The sequence below is a fragment of the Rhinatrema bivittatum genome, chromosome 1, assembly GCF_901001135.1.
Source record: "Rhinatrema bivittatum chromosome 1, aRhiBiv1.1, whole genome shotgun sequence".
In the NCBI taxonomy this organism is placed as follows: domain Eukaryota; kingdom Metazoa; phylum Chordata; class Amphibia; order Gymnophiona; family Rhinatrematidae; genus Rhinatrema; species Rhinatrema bivittatum.
In genome coordinates, this window is record NC_042615.1 from 146,717,095 (window position 1) to 146,735,707 (window position 18,613).

Consider the following 18,613-nt stretch of genomic DNA (forward strand, 5'->3'; position numbering starts at 1 on the left):
CACAATTTAAAAACCATCTAGATGTGCGCACATCTCCCGCTGCATGATTATCTCGTGTTGATTCAAAAAGGGGCGTGGTCTGGGTGGAACAAGGGCATTTCAGGGCAGGGCCAAGAGATGTGCTTCTTTTTTTGAAGGGGTTAATAAACATGTAGATAAAGATGAGGCAGTAGATGTACTGTATTTGGATTTTCAGTAGGCATTTGACAAAGTCCCTCATGAGAGGCTTCTAAGGAAACTAAAAAGTCATGGGATAGGAGGAGGTGTCCTTTTGTGGATTACAAACTGGTTAAAAGACAGGAAACAGAGAATAAGATTAAATGTTTAATTTTCTCAGTGGAAAAGGGTAAACAGTAGAGTGCCTCAGGGATCTGTATTTGGACTGGTAATTTTCAATATATTTATAAATGATCTGGAAAGGAATACAATGAGTGAGGTAATCAAATTTGCAGATGATACAAAATTATTCAGAGTAGTTAAAACACAAGTGGATTGTGATAAACTGCAGGACCACCTTGCGAGACTGGAAGATTGTGCATTCAAACTGCAGATGAAATTTAATATGGACAAGTGCAAGGTGATGCATTTAGGGAAAAATAATCCATACTGTAGTTATACAATGTTAGGTTCCATATTAGGAGATACCATCCAGGAAAAAGATCTAGGGGTCATAATGGATAATACATTGAAATCCTTGGCTCAGTGTGCTGAGGCAGTCAAAAAAGCAAACAGAATGTTAGGAATTATTAGGAAGGGAATGGTTAATAAAACAGAAAATGTCATAATGCCTCTGTATCGCTCCATGGTGAGACCGCACCTTGAATACTGTGTACAATTCTGGTCGCCACATCCCAAAAAAGATATAGTTGTGATGGAGAAGGTACAGAGAAGGGGAACCAAAATGATAAAGGGGATGGAACATCTCCCCTATGAGGAAAGGCTGAAGAGGTTACAGCTGTTCAGCTTGGAGAAGAGATGGCTGAGGGAGGATAGGATAGAGGTCTTTAAGATCATGAGGTCTTGAACGAGTAGATGTGAATCAGTTATTTACATTTTCGGATAATAGAAGGTCTAGGGGACATTCCATGAAGTTAGCAAGTAGCACATTTAAGACTAATTGGAGAAAGTTCTTTTTCACTCAACGCACAATTAAGCTCTGGAATTTGTTGCCAGAGGATGTGATTAGTGCAGTTAGTGTAGCTGGGTTCAAAAAAGATTTGGATAAGTTCTTGGAGGAGAAGTCCATTAACTACTATTAATGAAGTTTACTTAGGGAATAGCCACTGCTATTAATTGCATCAGTAGCATGGGATCTTCTTGGTGTTTGGGTACTTGCCAGGTTCTTATGGCCTGGTTTGGCCTCTATTGGAAACAGGGTGCTGGGCTTCATGGACCCTTGGTCTGACCCAGCATGGCAATTTCTTATGTTCTTAATACACAAATTAATACATTAATACAAATTTACTATTACAAAAAGTAAATTATGAAAAGCTAAAATCACTGCACTGGGACTCACTAGGGTTGTGAAACCCTTTACTGGACAAACAGAACTACTGAAATTAGCTTTTGAGACCACATAGGTTCCTTGTTTACATCTGAAACGAAGTAAGTGGTCTCAAAAGTTCACAGGCATCATCAAAGAAGAGTTATGTTGAAACAATAAAAAGTGTCACAATCTGAAAATAATCTTTTTCCAGGACTAATATGGCTTCTAGAACTGTAAACTACATACTGTGTCAGTCAATGAACTGTTCTGCTGTGATGGCTCAGTTCTTTCCTAAAGAGTTGACAGTTACATTAAAATGAATACACTGATTTACCCTCTCAGGTATTCTTGATTACTGGCTTGAAACATGTCAATGCATAACTTTCTGCTGAACTTTCTATCATTGCTCCATATTCTGGAGATTGCTCCATTTCTATCATTGCTCCATATTCTGGAGATTGATGTCGTAACAGCTTCATCATATTCCTAATGTCCATAATTAAAGAGAACTCATCTACTCCTTTTCACAAAACACTGATAATCCTAATATATCTACTTACCAAATTTTTGTAGAAAAAATAAAGAATCATGTTGGCGAGTCTCGTATAACACCAATGACCATGAACAAGTAGTAACTTGAGGAGATGTTTGAAACGAGAAACTGCAAAATCACTTGCCATCACAGCCTGCAATTATAACACAAAGGTTTTCTAAATCAATATATGTTGTTTATGATTTACAGTGAGAGTTATTAGAAGTAATAATTGCAATCAATTTAAGGATTATATAAGATACTACTACTGAAAATTATGGAGGCAATTTTCAAAAGGAGTTACATGTGTAAATGTAAAGCAGAGTTGCTTACCTGTAACAGGTGTTCTCCCAGAACAGCAGGATGTAGTCCTCACGTGTGGGTAACATCAGCAGACGGAGCCCTAACTTTTCTGTCAAAGTTTCTAGAACTTTTGACTGGCACACTGAGCATGCCCAGCATGCCATAATCCCTGTAGCCGAGGGGTCTTCCTTCAGTCTGGTTTGTAGCAAAAGATGCGAGTGAAAAAATAAAATAAAGCAGTTTTGGACCCAACTCCATGGGGTGATGGGTGGGTTTCGTGAGTACTACATCCTGCTGTCCTGGGAAAACACCTGTTACAGGTAAGCAACTCTGCTTTCTCCCAGGATGGTAGTCCTCACATATGGGTGATTAGCAAGCTACAGGCTGACTCATTTAATTTGGACCAACAGCGTACAACTTGTGCAACAGACACAACAAACTGGTGTACTGTTGGGAAAAATGAGGCAGCCCGAAAATCACAGCAAATGGATGTGGAAGGAGTTGGGATTATAGTGGAAATAAGTTCTTTAAGACAGATTGGCCAAAGGCAGAGTCCTGTCGTCCTTCCTTGTCCAGGCAGTAATGTGCTGCAAATGTGTGGAGAGCGCTCCATGTTGCAGCTTTACAAATCTCAGCAATCGGTACTGAACGATAGGGTGCTACTGAAGTTGCCATAGCTCTTACTGAGTGCGCCTTCACTCGCCCCTGAAGAGGAAGGTCTGCTTTCTCATAGCAGAATTCGATACAGTCTGCTAGCCAGTTGGAGAGAGTTTGTTTGCCCACTGCAACTCCCAGTTTGTTTTTGTCAATTCTGTGGATTTCCTGTGGACTGCAGTGCGGTCTAGGTAAAATGCAAGTGCCCGTTTACAATCCAAGGTGTGAAAAAAATCTTTTGGCCTGGTGCGAGTGAGGCCTTGGGAAAAAGGTGGCTAAGACTATAGACTGATTCAGGTGAATGTCTGTTACCACCTTTGGAAGGAATTTAGGGTGAGTACGGAGGACCACTCAGTCATGTAGGAACCTTGTATGGGGTGAGTATGTTATAAATGCTTGTAACTCACTAACCCTTCGAGCAGATGTAATGGCTACTAGGAAAAGAACTTTCCATGTAAGAAATTTAACATCACAGGAGAGCAAAGGCTGAAATGGGGAATGCATGAGCCTTTTAAGTACTACATTTAGGTCCCATTCAGAGACTGGTGGCCGTAGAGGGGACTTAAGTTGCAGTAGGCCCCTCATAAACCGGCTCACAAGGGGTTGCGCTGTTACTGGGGCATCCTCCACTCCCTTGTGATACGCTGAGATGGCACTCAGGTGTACCCTTACTGAGGAAGTCTGGAGACCAGAGTCTGAAAGGTGCCAGAGACAGTCAAACAGAGATGGAGTGGGACAGGAAAAAGGGTTATCTTTTTGCGTGCACCATATGGTAAATCTATTCCACTTAGAAAGATAGGATTTTCGTGTGGAAGGCTTTCGTGAAGCTACAAGCACTTGAGAGACAAATTGAAAGGTTGAGTGGTTGCAGGATCAAGCTTTCAACATCCAGGCTGTGAGGGATAGGGTCTGAAGGTTTGGATGGCGTAACATGCTGTGGTTATGAGTTATGAGAGTGGGCGATGTGCCCAGGCAAATGGGTTCTCTGATCGAGAGGTCGAGAAGCATGGGAAACCACACTTGTCGAGGCCAATACGGGGCTATGAGTATCATTGATCCCCTGTCCTGTTGTAGTTTCACGAGAGTTTTGGTTATTAGCGGTATCTGGGGATAGGCGTATAGGAGGCCTGTGTTCCAGGGGCGAGCGAAGGCGTCCATGGCTAACGTGTTTTGTTGCCTGTGCAGGGAGCAGAATCTGTCCACTTTGTAATTCAGTTCGGATGCAAAGAGGTCGGTTGTTGGTTGACCCCAATGCTGGAAGATTCTCCTCGTTACCATAGGATCCAGAGACCACTCGTGGGGATGGAACTGTCGACTGAGGCGATCTGTTACTACATTCTGTATGCCTGTTAGATAAGTGGCCCGTAGATGCATGGAGTGTGCAAGGGCCCAAGCCCAGATCTGCGCAGCCTCTTGGCAGAGAAGATAAGAGTCTGTGCCGCCCTGTTTGTTCAAGTACCACATTGCAACTGTGTTGTCTGTTTGTATGAGAACAGTCTTGTGTGAAGGGCAGTCCTTGAACGCTCGAAGTTCTAGGAAGTTGATTTGATACTTTGCTTCGAGTTGTGTCCGAGTACCTTGAGTTTGAAGGTTGTTCACGTGAGCTCCCCAACCCAAGTTGGATGCGTCCGTGGTTAAGGTTACTTGTGGAACTGGTTGCTGGAAGTGTAGACCAGTTAGCAACTTGGCTTTGATTATCCACCAGAGAAGTGATAGACGTAGCTGGTGGGTTACATGAATCTGGGATGAAAGTGGTTGAGTGGCTTGGAGCCTCAGAGATTTCAAAGTCCATTGAGTTATTCTCATGGCCAGCCTGGCCATAGGAGTGACGTGGACTGTGGAAGCCATGTGGCCCAGCAACGTTAGGAATTGATGGGTTGAGGCTGTTTTTTTTGTACGCAGAAACAAAGTGTGGAGAGTGTGTCTGCACGGTCATTGGGTAGGAAGGCCTTTGCGACTGTGGTGTCCAGATTTGCTCCGACGAAAGTAAGGAGGTGAGATGGAGTCAGGTGGGATTTTTGGTAGTTGACGAGAAATCCCAACGAGCGTAGTAGATAGTGAGCTCGAGAGTGTTGAGAGCTCCTTGCTTGGATTGGCTTTTGATGAGCCAGTTGGTCCAGGTAAGGAAACATGTGTATGCTGTTCTTGCGTAGACGGGCCGCAGTCACTGCAAAGCACTTTGTAAACACACGGGGTGCAGAGGCAAGTCCAAAAGGCAGAATCCGGTACTGAAAATGTTGATGTCCCACTATAAAACGCAGGCATTTGTGGTGATGTGGGGATATTGGAATGTGAGCATAGGCGTCCTGAAAATCCAGAGAACAGAGCCAATCTCCTTGTTGCAGAAGGGGAAGCATGGTGCCCAGGGACACCATCCTGAATTTTTCTTTCTGGAGAAATTTGTTGAGATTGCAGAGGTCTAGGATGGGGCAGATACCGCCTGATTTCTTTGGAATGAAAAAATAGTGAGAGTAGAATCCTCTGCCCTGCTGTGCCCGGGGAATGGCTTCCACAGCCCTGGCGCTCAGAAGGGTGGAGAGTTCTGACTCTAGAAAGTTTGTGTGATCTTTTTGGATTCACAGCGGATTGGGTGGTGAATCCGGGGGTACCGTGAGGAAGTTTAGATGGTATCCTTGGGTTATAATGGATATGACCCATTGGTCTGTGATGATGCTGAGCTAGTTGGTTATGAAGTGGTGAAGTTGACCTCCTACCGACAAGTCTGGTTTTGGATTTGTGGAGTGGCTGCTGTTCTCTGGATAGATTTCAAAATCCAGAAGCTTGGGCTGCTTGCGGAGCTGGTTGAGGTCTGGATGGCTTGGGTTGTCGTGGATGTCCTGTCTGAGGTGGTTTGGATGGTCTCATGCGAGATGTAGGTGGATAGTACCTGCGTGAGCGACAAAACGGTCTGCTGGGGTCCCTTCTCACGGTTCTTCTTGCAGAGGAAGGAGCCTACATAGTAACTGTGGTCAGCTGATGCAGGGTCTCATGATGGTCTTTCAGTTGAGCCACTGCGTCCTGTATTTTGTCGCTGAACAGATTTTCTCCGGTACACGGTATATCAGCGAGCTTGTCTTGGACTTCAGTTCACAAGTCAGATGCCTTAAGCCAGGCCCACCTTCTGGCACAGATTCCTGTCGCTGATAATCAAGAAGCAGTCTCAAAGGAATCGTAAGCAACCCTTATCTCATATTTTCCTGCCTCAAGGCCTTTCTGAAGAATGGTATTGAGACCTTCTTGTTGTTGTTGAGGCAGAGTCTGCTAGCTCTTGGACCTGTTTCTACAGGTTCCTTTGGTATTGTGTCATGTATAAATGATAGGCCGCAATGCGTGACATTAGCATAGAGCCCTGAAAAATGTTTCGACCCAGAACGTCCAAGAATTTTTGGTCCTTTCCAGGGTGTACAGAAGAATGTGGATGCAGTCTTTTGGCTTTCTTCTGCGCAGATTTCACCACAACTGACTGGTGGGGTAGCTGTGGTTTCTGAAACCCTGGAGCATGTTGGACTAAATAAGTTGCATCTGTCTTTCTGTTAACTGGTTGGACAGTGCAAGGGTGCTCACATAGGCAATGCTGGAGGTCCAGGAGTACTTCGTGGATGGGAATAGCCATAATTTCTTTGGGGGCATTCACAAATTGGAGGACTTCCAATGTCTTATGACGTGCGTCTTCCTCGGTGACCAGGTAAAAGGGAACGGTCTCTGACATTTCCTTTATAAAATTAGCAAAGGAGAAGACCTCTGGAGTAGACCGTCTCCTTTCTTCCGGAGGAGATGGTTCTGAAAATATGTTCTCCGTAGAAGTGTCGGTGTCAACATCCTCCCACGGTTCATACGGAGTCTCTGGCTGAGATCCCAAGGGAGGAAAAAGACCTGGTACTCCTGGATGTGTTGACATTGATGGATCCCTCGATGGAGAATGCGGTGGCACCGAGGGGAATTGTGGGCGTCTCAATCCAGAGAGCCCCGATGGACCAGGAACTGGTTCCGGCATCGGTGGAAGCGGCGCTGGAAGAGGACTGGAGTCTGTGCCTTCGTCTTCCAAGGACCCCGGAATGGGTATCAGGGGTTTCAGAGACTCAGTAGGTCGTTTCGGTACCGATGGCCCAAGCTGGGTCGGAAGGGCACCGATGAGCGTGTCCAGGCGGTCGAGTAGCGGTGCAAAGATCGATGGCTCCGGTGTCTGTGCCAGTATGGGGGCCGGCATCGATGAAGGATGAATGCTCCAGAGGTCATCGAGGACTGCCTGTTGGACAAGCATGTCCAGCTCCTCCCTGGAAGCTGGCGTAGGTAACACAGCTACAGGGGGAGGCAGGCTAGGCGCTACTGGCACCTCCACAGGAGTCTGTGGGGACTCAGTACCTGGCACAGATATTGGTGGGGGATAGGAGTTTGGAGGCTCCTCTACCAGTGTCCTCTTCAGCATCGACTCGATAGCTATCGAAGCAGATGCAGTGTCGGGGCCGGCACCAGGAGTAGACTCGCTCCGGTGCCGGTGTTTCCCTTGGTGCTTGGCCCGGTCTTTCTCCAGAACAGAGGAAGAAGATGCCAATGCCCTAGATGTCATCAGTGGCGGAGGGTCACCGCTGCCTTGCTGCTCCCGGCGAGGTTTGTCGATGGATTTTGTCAATGCTCCTGCCGGTGATGACTGGGTGGATGTCGATGGAGTTAACTTTATTTTGAAAAGGGACTCCATCTTGTCCAGTCGTGCAAGCTTGCCCTTCGGGGTCATTTGAGCAGAGCTTTGGCATCGACGAACATGGTGTTGAGCCGAGGCACAACACACAGATATCATGTGGGTCTGTAATTGACATCGTACGCGGACACTCCGGGCATTTTCTAAAGCCCGTAGCCATGTTAGAAAAAGGGGCCGCGAAAACAGTCGGTGGCCTCGGGAACCGAGGGTAAGGTAGCTGGAACCAACCGAAAACGGTGGAAATTACTCACTGAGCGTCGAGGAAAAAGATATCGCGATGGGAGACCCCTATGAGGGAACTTTTTGTGAAGAAAACTTCAAGTTTTTCTGTGAGGAAAAGTAGTGAGAAAATTCTCACAGAGCTCCTAACCGCGAGGCAAACTGCAGAGTGGAAAAAAGGTGAAGGGAGACCCCTGTGGCTACAGGGATTATGGCATGCTCAGTGTGCCAGTCAAAAGTTCTAGAAACTTTGACAGAAAAGTTTTCCATGATAGGACTCTATCTGCTGACGTCACCCACATGTGAGGACTATCAACCTGCTTGTCCTGGGAGAACAAACTATCGTAGCAATTTTCAAAAGCCATTTACATGCGTAAAGTGCACTTATAAAACCTATGGACAATTTAATGGTATATATTGTAGCATATTCAAAAGCCCACTTACATGGGTAAAGTGCATTTACACATGTAAAACCCAGTTTTCTCCATGTAAATCACTTTGAAAATTACCCCCTATATGTATTCACCTTTAGCATTCTATTAGCATGTTTAGATTGTAACCTTTCTGGGGGCAGGAAATTTCCTTATTGCACCTCTAATAATTTATTGTAGTAGTTCCCATTCATTGTGGATATCCTGAAACCTGACTGGCTGGGGGGACCGGTTTGGGAACATCTGATTTACCGTATCCTTGTACTGACTTACTGTTTTCTACAGTATTGCCTCTACTGTGTGTGCTACAGAGAATAAAATTGACTGTTTCCTAAAAATATTAAATCCCTTAAAAAGGGGGTAGGCAAACTTTTTTATGTGGGGGCCACATTACAAGTTATTAAGCACAATGAGGGCCAGAGGATGGGGCGGACATGGGGGGCGGGACACTGTAGGGCAGGGTAGGTCCTCGACATAGCAGTCAAATCTCCACCACTTCAGTATCCAGCAGAATTAAGTACCATCATTTTTAGCACCGAAGGAGCTCCTTCAATCATGGATCCCCGACCACTACCAAAAAAAATAGAAAAACCTTCACCCCAACAGGTACAAGACATTTTCCTAGTTAACAGACATCAATCACAAATGCAGGCCGTAAGTATAAACAGTAAGTAGCAGACAAAAAAACTGGACTGGAAACCACTAAAAGCCAGGCTCAAATGCAGTGCAATAGATCAAAAACAAAAATATCACCATTCCTCATAAAAAAAGGGCAGGGAAATATAAATCAATCTCAACAGTGAGGAAACCATGCTAATGAAAAGCATATTTCAAAACAAATGACAAAAACTTTAAACTTTTTCCAAAATCAAACAAATATTTCAAAACGGAAGACATATCAAACACCCAATAATTAAAACTAATAAGGATAAAAAAAAATCCCCCCCACCCATTCGGGAAACTTTTCATTTCCATTCAGATTGTAGACACACTTACACACACACACACACACAAGCAGGTTCCAAATCTCTCTCTCTCACAGGCACACACACACACACATAATGCGGCTCCCTTCTCCTCCGTCGGCCCTGCCTGAGCTTGCCGCGTCATTTTTTCTTCATTTTCGGCCCCAAGCCCTCGGCTTTGGCAGGCGCCGCTGTTGCAACAACTTTCCTTCTTTTTTCAGCCCTACAGCCTTGGCTCTGGCGGGTGCCGCTGCCGTGACATCTTTCCTTTCTTTTGGGCCCTGTTGGCCTTGGCTCCGTCGGGCGCTGCTGTTGCAATTTTCTTTTTTCTGCCCCGTCAGCTGGGCTCCAGCAGGTCCTGCTGCTGCATCGCTGTCTCTTCTCACTGGAATCCCTGCCACCCCACCGATGTTCTGACCTCCTAGCTCAAGCATCATCAAGGGCAATAACTTGGCCTTTGATGACGACGTCAGGCAGGCAGGTCGGAGTAACAACGGGCCGCAAACAGTGGAGTGTCCCCAAATGATAAGCGGGCCGGATTTGGCCTGCGGGCCGTAGTTTGCACACCACTACCTTAAAACAACCTCCCCCCTAGAGCAGCTGAAAACAAAATAAACCAAAAAGAAGCACTAAATATAAAGACCATCTTTGAAGTTCTACTATTTATTCCAATATACCTTGCTACCAGATTAGCTGACCACTGCATTTTTATTACAAAAGCTAACAAAGAAGAGCTGTGTGTTATAAATATATCCACCTATGGAAAAGATTTTGTAATTTAATATTGGGTTCTGGGAATACTGGCAAACCACTTGCACTTTGACCTCATGGTTTATGGCTTGATTCTAATTGTGACCTTATACCTCAGTTATCTGTTTATGTAGACTGTTGTACCTGCATGCCTTCTTGGCCTGAGATCCCCACTCCAGTATCAGCCACTTGGATCATGCTCACATCATTGGCACCATCACCTTCCAATAGTTAAAAAAAAAAATTTAAAAAAAAATAAAATAGATGTGTTATATTATTTTAAAGTTATGGAGAACAATCAGCTTTATCTCAAATATCATCCATCTGGTAGCACGAGTAAAGAGGGAGACAGTTTCTCTGAAACTGGAGACCTCTAATTCCTCAGACTGGTCTGGAAATAAGAGCAGAGAATCATGTAGGCAACCAAGTTGTCTATTTTAGAAGTGAAGGGAGAAGGGGGCATGAGAAAGGAAAGCACATTTTCAGAATGGATGGAGAACATGGAGAACATCTTAGCGCCTATTAGGGAATGTAAAAGTAGACTACATCATTATTCTAGCTCACAGAAATTCATCATTTTGAAAGATGTTTGGAAAAATTCAGGGTTCCAATATTTACCTGCATGGCTTAAAAGGTAGATTTTAAGAGCCGTGCTCAGGCGCACATGGACATGCCGATGTTATAAAATCCGCTATCTGTGCGCATGATTTTATATCGACATGAGCATGTGCGCACAAATCCTGTTTCAAGTACGTAAGGGGGATGAGCGGCGACGCAATAAGTATGAGCGGCGCAATAGGCCTATTCCCCAGTTCACCACCCCAGTAAAGGAGTGGACTTCCTAAAGCCCTTACCTAACTTGCCTCCCTTTTACCCTACTAGCCCTGACCCCTAAAACCCCGCTGACTATCCTTTGTTTTTTTTTTTTTTAATTTATTAATTACTTACACGCTGTCCACAGCAGAAGAAAGTTACGCAGTTGTGGGATCCCGGCGCATGGGTGCAATCCTAGCCTGTCCATGCCCCGCCCAGACTCTGCCCACCCCTTTTTTGCCAAACCTTTTTATCCATGTACTCAGAGATATGCGCTTGGCTGTAAGCCTCTTAAAATCCACGCGGCGCACATGCATCACAATCACGTGCACATCTCCTGGCTTTGGCGAGCGTAGGGCTTTTAAAATTCACCTTTAAGTGTTTTAAATGAGTCTTAGCTTTGTATCCCACCCCTTATAGCAATGAGATTGTGGAAGTCCCACGATAGATCATTCTCATATCATACCCACTTTGTGGAATGCTCTACTTTAGAAGCATGACATGAGAAAAACTAATTTTCTTTCTAAAACAAGTAAACATGATTTAGTCAGGCATTTGCCATTAAATTGGACTTTTAAATAAATATTTGTTTTTAGCTTTTAGGAGTTGTGGTTTAATAAATTATTTTATTGGTATATAATTTAGACTATAGTTTATGTAGTTTTTATGATTATATTTGTTAAAATTTGTGGATGCTTGGTATACTGTTTTATTGTATTTCATGTATTCTATCATAATTGTGTGTACTGATTTGTTGGCATAATACTCTGAGCAAAATAATTTCTTTTTCTAAATAGCGGATTAAAAATATTTTAAATACATTTTCAGGAAACCAGTCTGCTGTTTTAGGCTGAATATCATCACTTGGTAGACAGTGTGCCTGGAAATACTTTTAATCAAACCAGATAGTAAAACTCTTTTTAGAATTTGATTAAGTACACAAACTTACATATGAAGAGGATGGGGATTATGGTGGGAACTGCAGCAATGCATGATTTTTCCTATATTTTTTAAATTTAGAATCACTCCCCAAGTCATCTTCCTAATAACCTTTAAAAAAAAAAAAGTTTCCCCTCTGGCCCCTACTACCTAAACTCCCTAGATGATCATATTCCCGTACAAACACACTTTCCTAATTAATATTTACATTTCCTAATGCAATGGCATTAAGGAGCTCAAAGCCAGCATGCCAGTGATTATCAATTCAAGCATGAGGTGAGTAATTGAAACATTTGCTTTGATTTTTGGTAATTTTTATCTACATCTTTTAGGGTAACTGATTTTTGAATGCCTATGAAAGATGCATGAATGAACAGTAGCTAGGGTTGAAGCCCTGGCAATTGGCAATGCTGCAGAAAATTACACTTATTCCAGTGTAATTCTTTTGTATATATTTTATTAACAAAGACATACTAGCAAATAGAAAATAACATTACTTCTGACCACCTTTAGAGGAGCTCAATTACAAACAGAGAATTTTTCTGGCCTGATATTCAACTGCTGAAATCTTATTTTGAAGTGGGGTATTTGTTTTGTTCATTTTTGAAACAGGGATATTTACATGTTTTTATGTTTTGCTGGATATTATTACTAAGTAGAATAAGAGGAATTTTAGATGGGAAAGGGCTCCCTCCCCTCCAACTCCCACCCCCCTTTACATGCCATTCTAACTTTATAGACTAACCCACTAATTATAGGATTGGACTACACAGATTAATATGACTTTGGGTTGGCAGAGAAACATAAGGAAAACTTCAGGAAAAGTAACTTTGTTAAAATGGGGGAGTACCACAAGGAATTATTAGCCTGATGGGAAAGTCTAGGGGAAATAGAAGAGCAATGGACCAAACTAAAAGGAGAAAAAAACAAGGGCAGCTAACCTTGCTGCTGGGAAAATAAATAAAAGAGGCTGCTATGATTTTCTAAAGAAGTTTCTGAATAGGTAAGGAAGAAAAGGTTAGCGTTAATAAACAAGAGATCTGAGAAAGTGGAAAACCAGGAACAATATCTGGAAAAGATAAGAGAAGCTGGGAAAGTAATCAGGAATGCAAACATTTGAAAGGAAGAAAAAATATGGTATAACAGGAGGGACAAGACTTTTTTTTTTTTTGGATATGTTAGAGATAGATGGAAGTGCAAAAGTGGCATTATGAAACCCAAAGGTGAAAGGGAGGAATATGTAGAGACTGATGAGGCTTAACAAATATTTCTGTTTGGTGTTCAATGTGGAAGGACCTGGAGCAAGACTACATAAAAAAAACACAAATAAGATTGGAAGTGAGGTAAACTTCAAATGATTTTCAGAACAGTGTGCTCGTAAAGAGATAACTAATCAAAGTAGATAAAACGATGGGGGCCAGATGGGATATATCAGAGGGTATTGAGGAAACTTAGAGAAGCCCTAGAAGCTTTGCTGGCTGAGCTTTTCAATGCTTTAGAAGCGGAAGTAGTTCAGAGGACTGAAGAGCAGCAGATGTGGTTCCTAATCACAAAAGTGGAAGTAAAGAGGAGGCTGGGAACTCCAGGCTGCTTAGTCAAGCCTCTGTGGTGAGCAACTTAATGGAATTGCTGGTAAAACAGAGGATACAACAGTTTCTGAAATCCAATGGCTTGCAGGATCCAAAGCAGCATGGTTTACCAGATGTAGGTCGTCGGACAAATATGAGTAATTTCTTTGTTTGGGTGAGCAGACAGTTGGATCAGTGGAGAGCGCTAGATGCAATGTACCTGGATTTCAGTAAGGTCTTTGGCATGGTTCTGCAAAGGTTTCATATAACTAAATTGAACACTCTTGGCATGGGCTTTAATGTGACTGATTGGGTTAGAAACTGGTGAAGTGGGAAGAGACAGAAAGCAATGGTAAATGGAATCCCTCGGTGGTGGGAGCGCGTTAATAGCAGTGCCATAGGAATTGGTCTTTGGACAATTCTTTTCAACATTTTTTAGATTAACATTATAATGATAGTCAGGATAGGTTTGTATTCTTGCCAATGACTCTAAAATCTGCAATAGGGTAGACAGACAGGAAGCTGTGGAAAACATGAGGAAGGATGTAGAAAAGCTTGAGGACTGGTCTAAGATCTGAAAGCTAAGATTTAATGCTAAACAAAATGCAGAATTATGCATTTAGAATGCATAAACCCAAGAGAAAGGTACAGAAATAAGGGTAAAATTCTTCTAAGTATGAAAGAAGAGCAAGATCTGGGGGTGATCGTATGCGAAGATCTTAAGGTGGCCAAACAGGTGAATAAGGCAACATCAGCCAGATAGATGCTTGGCTGCATAGGGACAGAAATGATCAGCAGAAAAAGTGAGGTGATATTGCCCTATATAGGTCCCTAGTGCTAGTGATATCTCAATTGACATACTACGTAAAATTCTGGAGACATCCTCAAAAGGATATAAACTGGTTGGAGTCTATTCAGATAGTGATTACTAAAATGATCAGCTGTCTTCCTTCTAAAGCAATTAGGACAGACTTAAAGATGTAAATTTGTATACCCTAGAGGAAAGGCAGGATGGGAAGATATAATAGAGAGATTTAAATACCTCCACATTTTCTATGCATAGGGAGGGGCAGGCCTCTTTCAATGAAAAGACTCTAGAATGAAGTGTCATGGGATGAAGGTGAAAGGAGGTATAGTCAGGAGTAATTTAAGGAAAATGTCTTTACAGAGAGGATGGTGGATGCATGGAACAGTCATACTGTGGAGGTGGAGAGAATAACGGTATCTGTATTCAAGAAAGCATGGGATAAGCACAGGGGATCTCTCAGGGAGTGGTAGGGATTCTAAAGCTAAATTAGTTGGTTTGGAGGAGCAGGCTAGATAGGACGTATAGTCTTTTTCTGCCATCATGTTTTGTGTGTGTCTATATCTGTACGATCATTTACTAACAGAACTTGTATGATTAGTAAAATATATGGTAAATGAAAAGCCATTTATGGGAAAATTTTGAAAACTAAGCATTCGATGCAAACTCTGCAGATAATTTTTCCCCATAGATTTGCACGTTGTTAAAGGGAAAATTTGTACGTACTTTCCCCTCTGATTGGTCAAGGAAAAAAAAACCCTGCAGAAATTTGCTCCTGTTTCTTTTTTTCTCTGTGGATTCTTTTCCTCTGGGAAAGAAAATGCACATAGCTTTAAAAAAACCCAAAACTTTGCAAATCGTTGCCTCCTCTGACCTAATCTCACCTCTAACATCACCTACTTTTCTCCTGGATAAAAGAGCATGTGTTGTTGATCCTTGTATATAAGATAGGCAGTTTTCAGACAGCCTTCTTCCCCAGGCAAACTGGTTTTGAAACTTGCCCTTTTAATTACTGCAATGAGCAGTAAGGAAAACATATAAACATCACTACTTACATAACACAAATCTGACTGTGACTAACTTCTTTTGTTGGTAAGAACACAAGTCCCCTATCTGGTCTTCATAGTACAAAAAGTGAAAAGAACAGAACAGAGTATTTGACTTACCTATTGCTAAAGTCATCACTTTCAATGTGCTCCGTACCAGTTTCACCACTTCACTTTTCTGCAAAGGAGTTGCTCTGCAGCAGACGACAGCACGACACCTCCCTGCCAGTTCCAGGAATTTACTTTGCAAGCTCTTGTGCAGCGCATACTCTAAAGTCTTCCCATCAATAACTAAGCCACAGTGCATTCCTGGGGTTTCCATGAAGGGAGGCCTATGGTCATTTGTTTTTCTTGGGCTGGCACTGCTGACAGTACTATTGTTTTCAATTTCCTTTAGAATACTCTTCATTAGGACTTCACAGGCATCCTTGGAGAAACAAAAATAAAATTGGAGATGCTCAATACCTCTTAGATCGGTGCTTCCTAACCAGAGTACTATGGCACACTGGTGTGCCTTCAGACCTGATTGAGTATGCCATGGAAAAGTCACCATTATAGATGCTGCTCTCAACACCTCACAGCAACAAGAGACACCAGTAGTGACTCTTAAATGTGTTGACGTTCCTTTCTAAAACTATGTATAATCATGCATGCCTCCTCTTCTTAGATACGACATGAGCCCCGGAGTGTAGTAATTAATGTGGCTGCATGTTAGGGCACAGATAGCTGGACCCCGCTTTGTGCTGCACAAGTTGCATACAGCACCTCTTCCTACTCTTACCCCTCCTGAGCCTCTTCCTTTTAGTCCTTCCAGCCTCTGTCCTATCCCAAAGCTGAATGAAACAGGGAGTGTGCACGGAGGACTGATTGTGACTTATTCTGAGTGTTGGGGGGGGGGGGAGCAGCAGCTCTGGTAACTGCAGCAGCCAAAGTAACTAACTGAGCCAGCTGTCACTCCAACTTCTCCCTTATCTTGTACTTATATATAGAGGGAGCTGGACCAGTATAAAGGGCTCTCTACCCCCATTCTTTTTTTTTTTTTTTTTTTTTTTTAATTTGGAATGAAAACTGGTGGGAATGTCAGTGTTTTCCTAGATCTTCTTTTGGCCATAATGAGTTCTCGCTATATCCACAGTACCTATTCCATGGAGGTTGGTGTGCCATCCATCATTTTTCTTAAAATAGGTGTGCCATGGGCTTGAAAGATTGTGAAACAATAGGAAAATTGGTTCTTACCTGCTAATTTTTGTTCCTGTAGTACCACAGATCATTCCAGACTCCTGGGTTTTGTGTCCCCTGCAGCAGATGAAGTCAGAGAAAGTTTTACTGACACTTAAGACAAGGTGCCACCTTCAGTCCCTCAGTATTAATCTGTACCCAAGCCAGAAATATAAAGAAGAATTAAGTGACTATGCAGGGGGAAGAGGATAACCATAAAACAGGCAACAACAAAAACACCCTCACATCAAAAACCTGTTTGGGATCAACAAAACCAATGCTTCTTCATAGACCATACAGCAAAAACAGACGGGCAGACAGATCGAGCGGACTCTCCCAATACCCTTTGCTAATCAAGGGCAGGACTCTGGACTGATCTGTGGTACTACAGGAATGAAAATTAGCAGGTAAGAACCAATTTTCCTTTCCCTGTATGTACCAGATTAGTCCAAACTCCTGGGATGTACCAAAGCTTCCCTAAGTAGGGTGGGACTGGGAGAGTCCCGCTCACAGCCCACTCATGCCAAAATTTCCAGCCCCCAATGACTGGACATCTAAGCGATAATGTCTGGCAAAGGTGTGCAATGACTTCCACGTAGCCACCCTACAGATCTCCTGAGGAGAGACTGACACTCTACCCAAGAAGCTGCCTGAGAGCGAGTAGAATGCGCCTGGAGACCTTCCGGAATCAGGTGACCCTGACAAATACATGCAGAATTAATCGTCTCTTTCAACCACCTCATAATAGTCACTTTGGACGCCTTATGCCCTTTCTTGGCAACGCTCCACAACACAAAAAGGTGATCTGACATACAGAAATTATTTGTGACCTCCAAGTATCTCAGCAAGGCTCACTTGACGTCCAGGCGTCGCAAATCTCTAGTGCGCACAGCTGCCAAATCTAAATTTGAGAAGGAAGGGAGCTCCTCCGACTGATTATAACATGAATGGACACCACCTTGAGTAAGAAAGAAGGCACAGACTGCAAGGCAATCCCCTCGTCCGAGATTCTCAAAAAGGGCTCCCTGCAAGAAAGAGCTTGAAGTTTGGAAATTCTGCAAGTTGAACAGATAGCCACCAAAAAGACCACTTTCAAAGTGAGATCCTTTATAGTCGCTCGCTGCAGAGACTCGAAGGGGGGCTCACAGTGGCTCCGCAAGAACACATTAAGGTTTCTTGATGGGTACGGCTGTCGAACAGGAGGGCGCAGGTGTTTTCATGCCTCGAAGAAAACAGACAATGTCCGGATGTGCCGAAAGCGATGTGCCACGAACCTTGACTCGGTAGCAACCTAGCGCCGCCACCTGAACCTTCAGCGAATTAAAAAACAGCCTTTTTGCCAAGTCATCTTGAAGGAAGGCCAAAATATGGCGCATAGACGCTCTTCTGGGTTCCACCATTCAGCCAAAAACGCTCTACACCCTTGCAAAGGATAGAGAGGTGGAAGGCTTTCTAGACTGCAAGAGCAAAGCAAGGAGCATGTCTGAATAACCTTTTTCCTTCAGACACTGCCTCTCAAAAGCCAAGCAGCTACAAAGAATTGATCTGCCTGGTCAAAACAAACTGGTCCCCGACACAGAACGTTTGGCAGATGGTCGAGCTGAAGAGGTTGATCAAGTCTGCAAATCATGGATGCCGCGGCCACTCCGGCGCCACCAGAATCACTGGGCCCGGATGAACCTCTATTCTCTGGAGAATTTTGCCCACCAGAGGCCAGGGAGGAAAGACATACAGCAGGACATGAGTCAGCCAAGGCAGGACAAAGGCATCTATTCCCTCTTTCTCTCCACCAACTGAAGAAACGTGGAGCCTTGGCATTTCAAAAGGTCGCCATTAAGTCCTCGCACGGGGTCCCCCACTGATGACAAATGAGGGACATCACCTCCTCACACAGCTCCCACTCTCTGGGGTCTAGCTGCTGGCGACCTAGAAAATCAACTTGCACATTATCCGAACCCGCTATATGCAAGGCTGCCAGACGCTGCTCTGCCCACTCCACCAGAAGCCGAGCCTCCTGAACCACAGAATGACTCTTGGTGCCTCCCTGGCAGTTGATATAGGCCACCCTGTCGCACTGTCCGACAAGATCCTCACCGACTGGCCTCTCACCAAGGAGAGAAACGCTAGCAGGGCCAGACGTAACGCCCTGGTCTCTGGCCGATTGATGGACCAGGAAGCCTTCTCCAGG

At 43.7% G+C, this 18,613-nt stretch overlaps 1 protein-coding gene across 6 annotated transcripts in view; it reads right to left on the bottom strand.

The window, feature by feature from the left end:
• The window catches only part of ATP10D (ATPase phospholipid transporting 10D (putative)), a 363,249-nt gene that overhangs the window by 70,290 nt on the left and 274,346 nt on the right, over positions 1 to 18,613 (bottom strand). For all 6 annotated transcript variants that reach the window (XM_029588247.1, XM_029588237.1, XM_029588263.1 and 3 more), the window contains 3 exons: positions 15,328 to 15,634; positions 10,181 to 10,257; positions 2,047 to 2,172 (listed from right to left, as the gene is read on the bottom strand). In XM_029588247.1, the coding sequence (XP_029444107.1) occupies positions 2,047 to 2,172; positions 10,181 to 10,257; positions 15,328 to 15,634 (510 nt within the window). The remainder of the gene's footprint in view (positions 1 to 2,046; positions 2,173 to 10,180; positions 10,258 to 15,327; positions 15,635 to 18,613) is intronic.